Source organism: Mesoplodon densirostris, chromosome 4, assembly GCF_025265405.1.
Source record: "Mesoplodon densirostris isolate mMesDen1 chromosome 4, mMesDen1 primary haplotype, whole genome shotgun sequence".
NCBI classification, from domain to species: domain Eukaryota; kingdom Metazoa; phylum Chordata; class Mammalia; order Artiodactyla; family Ziphiidae; genus Mesoplodon; species Mesoplodon densirostris.
The window spans coordinates 155,736,006-155,752,677 of record NC_082664.1 but is presented as its reverse complement, the minus strand read 5'-3'; the positions used below and the strand labels follow the sequence as shown (position 1 = coordinate 155,752,677).

Below are 16,672 nucleotides of genomic sequence, written 5' to 3'. Positions count from 1 at the left end.
CTGAGAGGGATGGGGTGGTGGGCGGTGGTGGCTGAAACCAGCTCAGGGACCCTGCGCGAATTGTTCATGGACAGCATCTTTGTCACACGTTGTCAAATGTGCTGTGTGTTAGAAGCATCTGAGCTTCGGCTGTGCTGCCTGGAAATCTGATTCAGAACATCCGCGACAGGCCCTGTGGACCCGCAGACGCCCCTGAGCAGCTCTCCTACTGGGAGGGGCCTCCTGCCTCCTCCAGGAAGTCCTCCATCTCCAATAACCGAGGTCACTTCATGACTTGAGGCAGTCAGGAAACCCAGACTGGTGTAAGGGGCAGCGTTTCACCGCCCCCCCCAAACAGCCCTCTCCAGGCAGGACAGTGGTTCCTACCTGCGGGGGGGTCCAACCATACTTGCAGGGAAGTCTACTTCTTCCACCTCAGTTTATTGGTCTGTGAACAGGATAGCAACAGTGACCACCTCTGGGACGATGATGTGGATTAAGGCAGTGGTCCCCAGACATTTTGGCACCAGGGACGTGTTCGTGACAGACAATTTTTCCACAGATGAAGTGGGGTGGGGGGGGTTGGTTCAGGCAGTAATGCGAGTGATGGGGAGTGATGGGGAGCGATGGGGAGCGGTGGGGGTGGTGGGGAGCGATGGGGAGCGATGGGGAGCGGTGGGGAGCAGTGGGGAGCGGTGGGGAGCGAGGGGAGCGGTGGGGAGCAGTGGGGAGCGGTGGGGAGCGGCAGAGGAAGCTTCGCTGGCTCGCCTGCCGCTCACCTCCTGCTATGCGGCCCGGCTCCTAACAGGCCGCAGATCAGTACCGGTCCGCAGCCTGGGGGCTGGGGACCCTTGGATTAAGGGGACAGGCTGCCCCAGGCACTCAGCACCTGGGGGGCTCCCAGCCCCGGACAGACATCATGTCACGGGCTTCTCTAGACAGAGGACCCTGTCTGATGAGTCTCTGGATTTCACTAGTGTCTTGCTCAATAAATTTTGATTGATTCTTTTCCCCAAGGGACAGGTTCAGAGAAGAAATAAGAATAGAAATGCTTGAGAAACAGCCTTCACTCGGCCTCTCCCCCCAGCTTTTCTAGATACAGCGAGGTTTCCACGGCAACAGCTCCTACAGACCCCTTCCCAATCCTGTTCCAGTTTACCTGGGGTGGGGGTGGGGGTGCTCCAGAGGCCCCAAAGGCAAACGCACACTTTGACTGGGGTGTATGTTGGGGGGGAGGGACATTGCCGTTGCCAGGATGACAGAGACGGGGCTCTAGTTCTCGGGTGTCAGGCTCACGAGCATGATGTTCATCAGTGACCAACCACAGAACACTGTGGCCCGAGGATGAAATCAGGGTGAACTGAAGTCAGAAAAGTGAGAGGATAAGCCAGGTAGCCTGCAGTGCGGGTCAACCTGACTCCAAACGTTAATGTTCAAATGCATTGTCACTAAAGAGACTGTCTTCCCGATTAAACAATAATAACAAAATTAAAGTTGATAAAAGGACAAGCAAATAATTTCACTGGTGAGCAACTCCTCACCCAAAATTGTCGTGATTTCACTAAAAAATGACTGCATGAAACATCGACGTGTATGTGATTTCTCCTTAAGATTGGACTTGGATCCAAAATACACACAGCATCCATGCCCAGGGGTTTAGATTAAGTCAACACGCAGCTTTCCCAGTTCCTCATTGTTCACCTGTGATCTGGGTTCTTTGAAAGCGTGCCCAGCAGATGGTGCACCGAGGGCTCAGGGTTGGCCAGGCGGGCGGGGAGGGATGGCCCGGGGAAGCCACTCGGCACAAGAGAAGTGTTTCGGGAATGGTGGTCTCAACAGACACCGCTCAACACTGCCTGATGGCATCAAACGTGTCCTTTAAACAGCTTCATGCTGAGCAGACAGTGGTGCAGGGAAGAGCGGAGAGGTATCTCTGTACCGTCTCGCGGAAGCACTGTGTACACACAGTTTGGACGATAATAACAAAACACTTAATGCTGGCAGATTCGACACTGAGTTTTCAGTACCAGGTACTATTTTCAGCATCTACTTCTGGGCTCTCATTTCACCCCATAAAAATCCCATGACCCAGGCACTATTCCTGTTGGAGAGGTGAGAACGTCCAGGCCAAATAATGTTCGCAAAGTCAGGCTGCTGTTAGGTAGCAACGCCAGGAGTGGCCTGATCCAAGCCCTCTGCCAAACTGCCCATCACGGTCTAGCAGCACCTTCGCCACATCTGCTTTAGGTGCTGACGTTGTGTCACAAACCACACCAAACCCAACAGCCCAAAAACACACCATCGTGCGTCTTGCTCTTGCGCTGTCATTTGGGCTGTGCTCCACAGGTCACTGCGGGCCGAGGACCCTCCCATGGAAGCTCACCCACGGCCTCTCCATGGGGCCACACCCAGCTGCATCCCGAGAGGTCACATCCAGGACCCAGACACAGATGCGTGCGTTCACGGTCCACCGTCCCTCTCACCCTGCGGGTGAGACATCTCCGAGGAGAGGACACGCAGCCTACTGGATAGGAGGCAGGTGGCAGGTGGAGATCACTGGTGAGAAGAGCCAGCAGCGTGGGAGACAAGGGTGCAGCCGTCTTTGGAAAACACTGTCTGCCAGGATGCGCACCTCCTAGGCTCGGGGCCGTCGCACTGAAACACCCAAGCTGGGAACAGCCACAGGACACTGAGGGGCAGTGTCGTGCAGTTACCTCCCTGTTGCCCACGACAGGCAGGGGCCAACCCTGAAGAGGGGTCCTCCAGCCTCCGTGTACTTCCGCTTCCACGCAGCCCCTGGTGCCCATGGAGCAACTGCTTCTGGCAACACTGGAAAGAAAACGTCATCCAGATGTGTTCTAGGCGGATGCTGCAGGCCTGGGTCTCCCTGCTGAGATTCAGGATCGTGGACTTTACAGGTAATTCTTACAGTGCCTCTTTTACAGAAAGGAGACCGAGGACTCAGAGATACTAACTGCCCGGTGGTGGTTGAACAATTCAGAGAGGGTGTGAAGGAACTCAAGCCTGTCCTCTGATGCCAAGTTCAGAGCTTTTCCCACGATGCCATGGAAGCGGGGGTAAAGGGCTTCCATCTTTCATGCCTTCCTTCAAATTTGTTATTGGCCTCTCAGTAACTTGAGATATAGAATAATTGAGTAGTCAGGTAACTTGAGTTATTTAGTGGGACACGTGTTCACCAGTCCCTGACTTTGAAATTGATTGAGGCTTTATTGCCATTGTCAACAAACAGGGGTCATTACCAAGACCTGGAGATGGGCTTTTCCCCGGACACACGAAGGAGTATTGAGATGGAGGGTGGGGAAGATCCTCTCCCATTCACTGGGATTCCTCTGAGCTGTGTACTGCTGTCCGGTGGCCGGATGACCATCCTGCCAGCATTTCTCCTGCCTTCCCGGTTCTGGCCGCGTGGACAGCCAAGAAGGAGCACAAGTTGGCCGTGCTTTATGGAGGATGAGTCCCAACAGCGGGGGCACATGACCCCACTCCCTAGGCCCCTGGCACGCCCACTTCCAGGGCGCCCGCCCACCGTCGTGTGCTGCAGACAAGGTGGACAGGAAGGGCACGGGGTGTCCCAGGTCCCGCCTGGCCCCGTCCATATGCAAATCTAACCTTTCTGATATTTCAGCAGTATAAACCCAAAGACGGGATTTCAACAGGAAAATATTTACTGACGGCTCTCTCCCTCATAATCTATCGATTTTAATATCCTCACCACTTTGGCTGAATGTCAATTTTACCCTGAGGACTGCTACTGCAAATCTGAACACATTTTATTTACGTAAGCTTTTCAAAATATTAGTGTTGGAAATGAGTAGAGTTTGAGTCTTTTGGTGTTCCTATTTAAAGTTTGTTTTCCTATTTAAATAATGCTGTTAATTTGCCATGGTAATAGGGCTGACAGGCAGCGTGCAGACCACAACACGCAGAAGCCTAGGTAGCCTCCCGTTCCTGTTTTTCGTTAAGTACAGTAACACACAGCTCATTAAATGCGGGGCCAACTTCCCCACTTAACCTTTGTCAGCAGAGCACCTGATTATCACCATGATTTAACCAGAAGCCAGATCCTGTCTCCTCTGATCGTTTCTGGTCCAAATGTCCAGCCTGTGCCAATTTCTGCATGAACAGCATCGACTGATATCAGACCAAGGCTCATCGGGCCCCTGCAGGGACTTGGGGCAGCACTGCAGATTCTACAGCCCCCAGTCCCATCCACTCCATCTGTTCCTGCCCTGAGAAAAGCTGGGACGGGGTCCGGAGGCCTCCAGGGGGAGGGGCCTTCAGGAGATCACACATCCCCGCCACTTAAGTGCTCAGAGAGGCCGTGACCAACTTGTAGAAGACACAGTAATGCTCTCCTGCTACCAGGGGACCTTCAGAGGCATTTTCTAAATCGCTAAATCACCAGCAGTAATGAGTACAACTGGATGTCTCTCTTTTTCATATTTAACAAAGAATTTATGTTGCAAATGACACTTCAGCGCACTATTCGGGACTTTTGGAGTGCATCTTTAGAGACTCCCTGCATAGGGCTTTCGATATAACAAAGCTGGCTTCTCAACTGTCCCCAGGTCCAGCCTCTCCTGCCCCACCCGGGCCCTCCCCTGTTCACTGTCCTGATGGTCAGACCACCCACCCTGAGGTTTCCAGGGGGGGCTTCACCACCACGACTCTCACTGTGCTTTGTGCCCAAGGGCTGACCTAAGCCAGATGTGGGATCTCTGTAGGATCCCTCCTCTCCCACCCAGGATGGACTAGACCAGAAAGCAGTGATGCAGGACCGCTCGGCCTGGGCGCTCTAAAAATATGCTTTAAGTAGTTTGCTGTTAGTTGGGACACACGTCTCCACCCTAGGAGACTGAAGGAACTCCACACAGCCCGCAGACATGTCCTGGAATTTGAATTTATAAAAATAATTCTCGACGCAAGCTTGCTTTTGAGCATTTAGCTGCTTCTATCATAAACCAAGTGCCAGGTGGGAAAAAATCAAATTATCTCAGGGTTTGATTAGTTGGGTTCACAGTAACCAAAGTTGACTGTATATATTAAATCCCAAGTGATTAAAACATAAAAAATTCCTACTATTAAATTAGACGTTAGGTTTGCATCTCCCTGCATGAATTCCAAGTTTCTACCTGGCTTCTTAACACCCCATGTAATCAATGACAACGTCACTTACATACACAAATCCAACTATGAAGAACTACATACAGCTGTAATCATGTATGTGATTTAATTAAAGCCAATCACTGAAAATAGCTGTGGTGCAGTAGATGGGGTGCCAGGGAGAGGCAGGGGAGAGGCGGGCTTTGTTGGGGGAAAGGGAGCCTCGGAGCAGAAAAGCTCACAGACTGCGTTTCTCCAGCCTTTTCCAAAACCAAAAACTGTTCATTTCCCAAAGACTCCAGAAGGTCTGTAAAGAGACAGCTTGGGTCCCTGTAATAGAGGAGATGCTCTTTTTCCGATGGATATGGTTATTCGTGATTCTCTTCCTTTGACTTTTAAACCCAGAAAAGCTAAGGGTCATAGTTCAATATATAAACATTCCATAAAATTCCCCCTGGCAAAACTATAAGCAAGACTTTTCAAAGCAGTCCTAGGAAGTAATACTGGTTAAATACCAGAGATAAATTTTAACCAACGAAATACCCCTCTACATCTTAATTAGATTGTCCTTCACCCAAAGTAAGAAAAGTTAAAGAAATCTTTGCTTTTTTCTTTTTCAATTCACCTTTATAAAATGTTAACTGAGAAACATGCTTAACATAAATGTCAAGACCCCTAAAAAAAAAGGATAAAGAAAAAAGGATTAAAGGGGAGGAGATGTTTTTTAAAAAAGGTCTTGATGGAGCATGGGTGGTTCAGAGGTGCAGGCAGGCAGCTCTGGAACCCAGCCATGGTCCCCTCAACCTGGGCGTGGGTGGGGCACCAGGGAAGCCCTCGAGGATGCGCGGCCAGTGGTACTGGTGGCGGCAGCTCAGCCGACTGAGACAGCATGTTAGAGTCAGAAAATAACCAGAACGACGGGTGAAGAAACATCACTAATTTTTTCCTGAAATGTCTACCCTCCCACCAGCCAGTGTGTGTGTGTTCTGCCATCCCTGGAAAGGTCGTGGGTGCAGACAGTCAGCCATCCGAGATGTGCGTCATCACTGACACACACGGGACCACACGTCCACGGCAGGACGAAGAAAGTGTGAGATGTGTACAAGCCACACCCCTACCTCGAATGTGCGTAGAGTTGGGGCTCTGTCATTAAAAACATGGAGCTGTTGGGGAAGCACAAGATACAGACAAAGCCCCAAACAGACGCTGCACGGGGTTCTAGGACCAGCTCCGTGCCGAGGGCTGTGGTGATGGAAAACAGTGTCCTCAGCCGAGGACAGTTTTAAGAGACGGGGCACAATGGACTAGATGCAGGCCAGGAGCCCAACCCCAGGGTCAGGCCTGCTGGGACAGGCCAGGGTCCTGACTGGCCGGTGGGGCAGCCCCCCAACCCCGGGCACCCCTTGGGGGTGCAGCCCTTTCACGGGAGGTTTGCTGGGTCTGAGGTCATGTCCACTAGCAGAGGTCCTTGTCACCCTTGGAGAGACTGGACAACCCAACCCACCTCCATCCACTGCCCCACCCGCATCGCCAGGTAGAGGGAAGGGAGGGACCCTTCATCCGCGTAACCGCGAGAGTCAGGAACAAGCTCTGATTTGTTCTGCGTCAACTTCTCCTGGAATGGCTCCACCAGGGCCAGGAACCCAGGAGGAAGCCGCCTGGTAAAGCGTCTCCTCACGACCAGTGCTCAGCCCCGACTCCCTGTAGACGGGCTGGTCCCGCTGAAGCTCCGCAGGAGAGAGAACCACTTCCCCAGAAGCAGGGAGTGGGGCTTCGAGAGGAGGGTCTGAGCCAAGGCTGCTGGGTTGACATCCCATCCCTGCCATCCCCGCCACATCCTGGCAGAGTCGTGGATTCAGTAGTGAGAAGCACCTCCCTGCAGGCCGAAGCGGGGACAGCGAGAAGGCGGTGCTGGCACCGGGTCTGCTCTGCGTCCCTGAGCAAAGCGCACTGGCCTCTGGGTTGCCGCATGAAGCCGGCTTCTGTGTAATTTATGTCATTGTTCAGTGGTTTGGAGTGTCCTGTTCTGAGGCCCCACAGGGCCCCGTCCAATGGACGCAGAGGGATGAGATGTCTCCTCTGTCATGTTGTCAGTCTCATCACCTCCTGCACGTTCAGAAACTTCATTTTAAAAAGAAGGGAAAGGACCATTGAAGGTGCGGGGGAAGCGCCTGGAAAGTTACTGGAGGAGAAAAGGGCACCAGCTCCGCCCTCGCCTCCTGGGGACGGGAGGCGACACGAAGGCGCTAGAACCCAATTCCAGAGCGAAAGACCGAGGCGCCCCGCGATGCGGCCTGCGGATGCTGGACCACCCTGCCAGGGGGAACGGCGAGTTGGGGGGATGAGTCCCGTGCTCACACCGGCAGAAGCGGCCCGATCCTCCAGCTGGATGGGGCCCCTGCTCTCCACCCCCCCCCAACCCCCGTGCGAGGTCAGAGGATATGAAACCGGGCCCACATGGACGCACACCAGGGTCTCCAACTCCAAGCCTGTGAACGTCGACTGAAAAGCAGTGATGGGGCCACTGCAGATGCTTCAGCCGCAGGACCAGGAGGAAGGCGGGAGTCGACAGCCTCGCTCTCTGGGGAACACGGGCCTGCAAGTCTCACATGTGCCGCTGTTGTAGAAACACGGGTCATTTCAGAAAACTCAACAACCGGGATTACATCACCTTGGTGTTTGTGTGCGTGCACACATCCCATGTATCTTTGTGTGTGTGTGTGTGGCAAGTGTGTGCCCGTGATGTCTGAATGTATGTGTGCATATGTTTATGCATGTACACACAGGTGTGCATGGGTATGTGTGCCATGTGCATGGGTCTTTCTGTGTATATGTGTATGTGCACGTGTGTATCGTGCATGCACGTGTGTGTATCACACACACATGCACATGTGTGTTTGTACACATGCACGTGTGCAGAAGCTTGAAAGGAGCAGGCTGTGGAGGAGCTGTGGGGAGCGGTCCCTGGACATGGGGGGGAGTTTAAAATTGGTTCTGTGACACAGAGAAGAAAGTAGGAATCTATTGCTCGATGTGTGTGTGCAAACCCCCCACAGGAAGCCTCTGCAAGGCAGGGAGGGATGTAGGGGACGGTCCCCCCACCCGAAGGTTCTGCATAGGCTCAGGGGCTTGTGCCCAGGGGCCACGCCAGAGGCTGAGTCTCAGAATCGAGGCCGCAGATTTGATGTCCCGAGGCCTGGGGGAGTCACAGTGCCTGGGTGGCAGGGCGCCACAGGGCAGGGGGACCTCAGACGCCCATGGGGTCACAGCTTGGAGGAGGGGGGACATGGCAGCGGTGCAGCCGTCACAGAGGCCTGCTGCTTGTGTCTTTCAGGAATTCGCCGACACGGTGTCCCAGATGGTCACGCAGAAGTTCCACGAGCTGGCCATGGGCCTGGCGTCAGCGCACGCCCGCCACAAGGCACTCGCTGGGATCGTCATGACCCAAGGTAATGCCTCTTGCTTTCCCCTCGGGCACCTCACCCACCAGAAGGAGTGTAGCCTAGCGTGGGCTCAAGCTTGGGAACCAGGACTGTCTTCCCCACGAAGACATGGAAAGAAAAGCAGAGATAGGACCCAGACTCAGTTACAAAGTAGATGACCAGCTGCCCCAAAGCCGCCTCCACACACACAGAGGACTGAACACACTCCTTCCTGCCCCCACCGCTAACTGCTCACTGATGCAGTCCCCTTCTCAGGATGACAGAACAGGCAGGAAACAGTCCATCCAACCATCAAGGTCGTGGCCGCTCTTACAAGCCAGGCTGGGAGAAAGTGATGCTTAATTTTAAGCTGTCACTTTTGGTGAAAATACCTCACTACTAACCTACTAATAATAACTAGCTAGCTGGTTATTTGAATTCAACGGTTTCTAGTTCCAAAGTTTGGGGCGAACTGGTAACGACCTACCAGAGAATGATTATTGAAAACAAATAATTGACTTTGGGACTAGTTAGGTTTCAAAGACACACACTTTCTCTGCCAGTGTAGACCAAGTCTAAGACTTGAAAAAGACCATCTACCTGATGTCCAAAAATATGGATGTTAGAAGTCGACTAACAGCCAGACGACTGGCCCGTTTTTCCCCTCATTCTGGATGCCTGGGGACTCCTGCCGTGTCAAGTGCAAGGCCACTGGGGTCAGGACATATGACTTAACCCTTCCACTTTGGGCATCTTAGTAAAATGGAAATAAAAATGCCTTATCACACTGTAACTTGGTGCCTAGGATAAAGTACATGAAAAACTTTGAAATGTAAAAATTACTCTATAATGTTCTAAGTCAAAGGCAATTCTGTTCCATCAATGATACTGTTGAATTTGGTGGCAGGCATCCTGCCCAATCCACTTGCATTCGGTAACACCTGCCCCTTTGTAGAATAAGAAATGTCCCAAATTGAGGGCTAAGAGCTCCCTCAGTCCAGACCACGACTGCTGGAGGCGGCGCTCCATCCACGTAGCCACAGCAGCCACCAACCGGACGCGGGCTTCATTCTGCACGCGTAATGGGTGAGGAGGCCAGACATGGCCCCCCCTGGGGACAAGGTATCCAGGACGCAGTGGGGTGGCATCCAGGGTTAAACCCAGCAACTCCTGTGACTAGCGCTGTGACCGAGCCAGCTGGCCTCTTTGGGACTCGGTTCCCCACCTTTAAAAGGGGGTGATGGTCAAACATACCTGGGGGTCGTTGGAAGGTTAAATGTGTTCATGTACATACAGCACTTAGAGAGACGTGCCAGGTCCGTGTCCTCCGTAGATTATGACTGGGCATCTGCCACGGCCGCAGGCCCTCCTGGCTTCTGGGCAAACAGCAGAGAACAAAACAGATCCAGCGCTGCCTTCCTGACTCTTAGAGATTAGATCCGATGTGAAAAGAAGTTACGTGCAGGGCTGGAGGATCACAGCCACAAACTTTGGCAAATTTTAAGATTTGGAGTGTCACATGCATTTCTCTGCACAGATTCCAGGATAACATAGTTTAAATTAGCTTGGGCTGAGTGATGAATGGGAAGGAGAGAAGGAAGGATGGGGGGAGGGAGGGGGCAAAGGCACCAACCAACATTTCTTCTTTGTTGTGCAATGTACTCCAACCCCAAACGCATACATCAGTAGGATTAGTAAGTAGTTTTTCAATACTTCCCAGCTCTATAGCTGTGATGGTCCAACATCTTTCCACTTTTCTGGGAAATTCAATTCCAGAAAATCTGGAAAGCTACTCTCAGACTTCCCTTGGAAAGCAGTGATGTTTTACAAAGACTGGTGGGGAAACGATACTTAAAAGTGACCAGTAATACACTGTTTTATGTGCAGGCAGTTTATCTAAAGGGAGTAAATGTATTACGTGAAAATGAGACTTTACAAGGTAAACCTACAGTAATTAGTAATTTATGAACATGGAAGGATAAATTGCTGAAATTTACTTTCCTGTTATAAAGAGAAGATTTAATAAACATGTTGATTTAAAAGAGATTAGGGAGGATTGTGCAAAATTACTAACAGAAATATTTTCAGATATTCACTTACTTAAAGTTGATGGGCAATTTAATCTTAATTCTTGTTCAGTTATTCAAGCAAATGCCTAAGAAACTCTAAGAGGGGAGTGATGTGTCTTATTCTAGTTTTTATAATATATATCACAATGTTATAAAATTAAACTTATCTTGAAATAAAACATGACTCGTTGCCCATTCATCTTTAGGTGGGAAGCCAATTCATGCACATCAAGTAGCTCATGTAAGGTCCTTCTCATGAATGAGGCTAAGACCATTTTGTAACCGTTCTGAGAAATATGATAGCAAAAATACATACTTATGAACAGAACAGTTTTTACTTTATGAAAATACTGCAGCCATTGGTAAAAACTCAAACAGAAGAGAACTTAGGAATAACAAGCCGTATCTCCACCCTACCCTTGGCCCCGAGCAAACTCAGAAGCAGACATTTTAATCATTTTTAATTTTTGTTCTTGTGACTCTGAATACTATACTGGTTCTATATTTCTAGATTTTCTATTCTAAATATCAATTCGCACTATTAAAATTAGATACTTTTTTATTTTTCGTTATTGTATCTATAGTATACACTTAAACCTTTGTTTTAAGTGTATGCTCACCCTGCCGAGTTTGGATGGTGCATCTTCACTTCTTGTTCTGTAAATTAGGGATGGCGGCCATCAGTCACCCTCGTCTTTCCCAGCCGACTTCTCTGCACGATGAACGTATTTTTATACTGTCATCACCAATGACATGTATACTCTGTTCTGTACCATAACTGTCTTCTCTAGTTCCCCTGTGCCGTGAGTCCAAGAGTTGAAGCCACTGAGCAGCATCCACCACTCAGGACACTGTAAATCGCCTGGCAGAGCCAGGTGGTTTCCTGGATGCATGCGGTTCTCAGTGGCGGGAACATCTCTGCAGAAAGAGCACGTCCTCCCATGGGTTCACATCCGTCCTCCCTGCCCCCCCCACCAGCTCAAACCACATCACACTGAAGGGTGGTTCAGCAGCTAGACTTTCTTAAACGGCTTTGGGAGGTCACGTGACCTCCAAGCCTTCTCACCCACGGCACAGAGCGGCTTCCCCCGCTGCTGGAGCCTCTGCCCAGCCGGCCAAGGGGACCCCACACCTCCCACCTGGACCACCATCCCCAGCATCCACACCGTCCTCTTTCTGTCTCTAGAAACACCATTAAAATGCACAGGAGAGAAACTGAATGTCCACGTCTCCCTAAGTGTCTTGACTTGGTTCTCTTGCTCATGGAAGTGTTTGCTCGGGGACGCTGAGCTCAAGCTGACTTGCCCCCAGTATTTTCCAGGGTTTTTTCTATAATCTCTTATCTAGTATCTCTGACTAGAAACATCCTGTCTGACACATTCAGTTGCAGTGGTCGCCCCACCGCTGCCCACAGAAGAGAAGGGTTTTTTTTACTTGAATGCTACATAATTTCGTAAGACTGTGCAGATGTCAGCCAGTCACCTTCCCTGACATTTTTTTCTTTTTGGTTGCGCCGGGCCTTAGTTGTGGCAGGTCTGCTCCTTAGTTGCGGCTTTCCAGCTCCTTAGTTGCGGCTCGCCAGCTCCTTAGTTGTGGCATGCGAACTCTTAGTTGTGTCATGTGGGTTCTAGTTCCCTGACCAGAGATCGAACCTAGGCCCCCTGCATTGGGAGCGCAGAGTCTTAACCACTGTGCCACCAGGGAAGTCCTTCTTGACATATTTAAGCTGTTTATTTGTGCAGTTTTTCCTTATATCATTTATTTGTTAAATTCCTTCCTTCATTCATATTTTTGTCAAATTTTTAATATTCTGAGTTAATCCCCAGGCTTCTACCTTCCTTCCTTGTTGTTAATCTACCTTTTACTCTGTGTTCTTGGGAGGCTGGCCCAGTGGGGCAGCCACTTAATTAAAATGTAACGTGATGAGTCCTGTCTGGGACGCAGGCTCTCGCCTGCCCTTGGCCCTGACTTGGAGCATCACGATTTCTCTGGGACACGAGTAGCCCCTGCGGCAGCTGGTCTGTGCTGGAACTTGGGACCCCTTTCCACCCTCTGCATTTCACTCCCCTGTACCCCCAGGGCTTCTTCTCCAGCAGACTGTGGAGGTCTCCCTCCTCCATCGTGCCAGAGTCACAGATCTGCTCCCTCTGGAACCCTTTCCTTCCCATGGGGGCTGGAAAAGGAGGAGAAGCAAACCACCCTCTCGAACCCAAACCTGGACCACATTATTGAGCCTGTTGTCAAGTGATGGCTCTAACTGCTCCAGGCATTTCCACGAGGAAGCGATTCTTGAGGAGCTGTTAATAATGATTCTTATTTGATATGAAATTTATAATTTTGATAACATTTTCACATACACTAATCAGTTGATTGCTCTGACCCCGAGAAGTGGGAAAGGTGGGAATCTTTACTGCCGATTTTAAGACGTACAGACACCAAGACCAAGAGGCTGGGTGACCCTCACATCTTGGAGGGGTGGCGCTAAAATGCGGCTGCAGATTCCTGTCCTTCCTGCCCAGGTTGCCTCTGGACGCTGCTCCGGGCGTGATACTGAAGATCTGTCCATGTAGTTGTTTATTTCTAAGGTTATTAAACAGCCAGAAAAGAAGAGTTTCCTAGTGTATATTTTTAGAAGTTTACATTTAAACCTGTCTTTTGCTAGCCTGGCCTGCAAAACATATGCAGAAACTATGGCTTTTACAAATACTCTTTCCCATTTAAGTTAATGTGCAGCTTTAAACATACATGAACATCTGAGATTTATAAGTGCCCTGAAGAAATGCACCTCCCTTGAAATCGGGCAGGAGAGAACACAGCCCAGAACAACCCCGTCCACAACGCCAGCCGCTCTGGGCAGAGTGGTCAGGCCTGTCTCATTGGGGAAAATCGTAAAGTTAATCGTGAAGATTAACTCAGCAGTGGAACATTAGCAAACTTTTCTGAGTTGTGAGTTGTAGGAGGTGTTTGCTGCGTGCATTTTGCTCAGGTGAGCACAGGAGGTAGAGAATCTCATTTGCAGGGTCCATGCCAGGCTCTGGCTTGAGAAGCATGGGCACTTAAACACTGTTTTCCCACTTGCACTCGATAAATCTTGACAGTTTAAATACAGGTGAAACTTCTTTCAGTTCACCAGGAGCACTCGGGAAAGCCCATCTTCACAGAGCCCTTGCAGAAGCAGGATTCAGGGACTTTATTCCCCATATTCCAAAACTCTTTCTTTCCATCTTCTCCTTGAGTGACTGGCAATTACTTTGATCATAAAATTAAAAGCGGGCTCTTTTATTTATGCCTGGTAGGGCACAGGGAGATAAGCTGGAGATGAACTGGACAGAAACCCTAAACAGAAGCCCTGGCTGTGACGAAAGATGATAAATTATCATCTGGATTCCAAGGAATTAATCATAATGATTGCTAAGTGGTTGCCGAGAAAAGTGAAGTTGATGCAGCATCTCCGTGGAGACACAGGACACAGGCTCAGAAGCATTAAGATCCATGGGGGCTGATGTGCCCCACAATAAGAAGTATGATGGACAATTGATCTTAAATCTGGGGTTTAAACTGTTAGGTTTAAACCACAAAATGCAGGATAGATTTTCCACTGACCCCGCGTAGCATGCATGCTGACTTGTTTACGGTAAATGTCCCTCCTTAAAATAGAGGGGAAAAGAACAATAGGCCCAGCCAGCCCACTCCCGACTCGTGTAGAGATGGACGGTAGTCTAGTCTGGAAGAAATCACCAGGTGCTGATGGGTCAGAGCCCTGACCCTGGGCCACTCCCCCACGGAATGCCTTAGTTCCTCCTTCCCAGGAAGGAGGTGCGTGTGAGGAAATACATAAAGAAAAGAGGAAGACAGAATTTGCGCTGCATTCTTTTGAGATCAGATCCCCCCATCAAAGCTGCTCAAGCGCCCTGCTTTGGTATGATCATCAAGACATAACCCAGCATTTAATTGCCCAAACGTTTTCACGGGGAAAAAAAACCAACACTATTTGATCTTGAGGCTATAAAACTAACCCCATTTTTTTTTCCAATCTCTTAAACTACAATCTTTTTTTTCCCCCAGTGGAAACATAACACTAAGTTTGTTAGTGAAAGAATAAAAAGAAGACCCTAATATGTACTATTTGTCTTTGTGCCAGGGATTGTTTTGGGGTGTTTAAACCATGTCGTCTTATTCAACAAAATAGTCCACATTCCCCCTAATCATGAGCGTCAGGTTGTACGTGCTGGTCACGCCTGCTTGTGAAAGAGGAGAGAGGGAGGGAGGAAGGAAGAAGCATCAGCAAAGTTGCTGGGCGCAGTCCTGTCCGTTAGCCGAGAATTTAATCAGCTCGGATCACCCCCCACCCCACATGGCTGCAGGTACGACAATATTCTGAAGGGTCGGAACTAATTAATGAGCAAATGTGAAGCTGGGTAAAGCTGTACCTTTGAAGTGCTTTTGATTTTCAGATACGTGCACTTAGGATCCTGGTTTATACTCCTTTCTCACTCAGTTAGCCTATATTTACATTTTCAAGACTCATCCACCTGCTCAGGTGGCCTTGCTGGGACGTAAATCCCGGAGGAGCACTTGGTGTCCTCCCAAGTGGGGGGCTGTCACTGTAAGGAAACCCAGGCCTCGTGGTTTAACGGGGGAAAGCAGGGTCCTGACTTCTTGCCGATGGCTTGGCCTCCAGCACCACGGCCCCTCCCTGCGGGTCCGCTCAGAGCACCTCTCAACAGTCCTGTGTCCTGCTCTGCTGGGCTTGGCGATCCCCAGGGGTTAGGGCTCTGGACACCCCGCCAGCAGGAGCCTGGGAAAGAGAACGGTCCCTAGAGCCAAGGCAGGTGGAGCTGGGTCAGTCCCAGTTCAGGGACCTCGGGGCAGAAGTGGAGCAGGAAGGCGGCTCCCGCGGATGAAAGGGTCGGGAGAGGGGAGGTGAGGGGGTGTCCACCTCACAGGGGCTCCTACCTGCGTCGTCGCCGTGAGCGAAAGAGTTTTCACTAACCAACCAGATGGTCAGCAGCCATTGGAGCCAGAAGTAGCTCACGTCCCTCAGTTAAGAAAAGACTAGACCGCATCAGGAGGTTGGCAGCAGGGCACGTGGGGAGAGCCGACGCCCTAGGGCCTGCATGGGGTTCCCTCTGAGCTCCTCATCCACAGGGCAATGCACAAATCCTTACGTATAACTAACTGTCCTCCTAAAATTGGTGCATTTGCAATGGTTAGAGACTGAAAGCCCTGGGACACTGTTGTCTTCCGATTTGTGGAGAAGCCATAAATCAAGATCCCAGGGGGAGAAAGTCCCCCACCCCCAATAAAAAGTGAAAATCTTTCCTGTCAGTCTCATTCCTAGCACATCCGTCACAGACCAGACATGTCTAAGACGGCTTTTTTTTTTTTCGGTACGTGGGCCTCTCACTGTTGTGGACTCTCCCGTTGCTGAGCACAGGCTCCGGACACGCAGGCCCAGTGGCCATGGCTCACAGGCCCAGCCTCTCCGCGGCATGTGGGATCTTCCCAGACCAGGGCACGAACCCGTGTCCCCTGCATTGGCAGGTGGACTCTCAACCACTGTGCCACCAGGGAAGCCCTAAGCCGGCATTTTTTTTTTTTTGAGGTGATACCTCATTGTAGATTTGATTTGCATTTCTTTAATAATTAGTGATGTTCAACAGCTTTTCATGTGCCTCTTGGCCATCTGTGTGTCTTCTTTGGAGGAATGTCTATTTAGGTCTTCTGCCCATTTTTTTATTTATTTTATTTTATTTTATTTTATTTTTTTATTTTTTGCTTTATAACAAATTTAATCAGTTATACATATACATATGTTCCCATATCCCCTCCCTTTTGCGTCTCCCTCCCACCCTCCCTATCCCACCCCTCCAGGCGGTCACAAAGCACCGAGCTGATCTCCCTGTGCTATGCGGCTGCTTCCCACTAGCTATCTACCTTACGTTTGGTAGTGTATATATGTCCATGCCACTCTTTCACTTTGTCACAGCTTACCCTTCCCCCTCCCCATATCCTCAAGTCCATTCTCTAGTAGGTCTGTGTCTTTATTCCTGTCTTACCCCTATGTTCTTCATGACA

General features: G+C 50.2%; 1 protein-coding gene across 1 annotated transcript in view; it reads left to right on the top strand.

Annotated features, from left to right (window-relative positions):
• ADARB2 (adenosine deaminase RNA specific B2 (inactive)) overlaps positions 1–16,672 on the top strand; it is a 395,993-nt gene that overhangs the window by 347,333 nt on the left and 31,988 nt on the right. Inside the window, exon 4 of the mRNA XM_060095397.1 lies at positions 8,438–8,552. Within this exon, the coding sequence (XP_059951380.1) occupies positions 8,438–8,552 (115 nt within the window). The remainder of the gene's footprint in view (positions 1–8,437; positions 8,553–16,672) is intronic.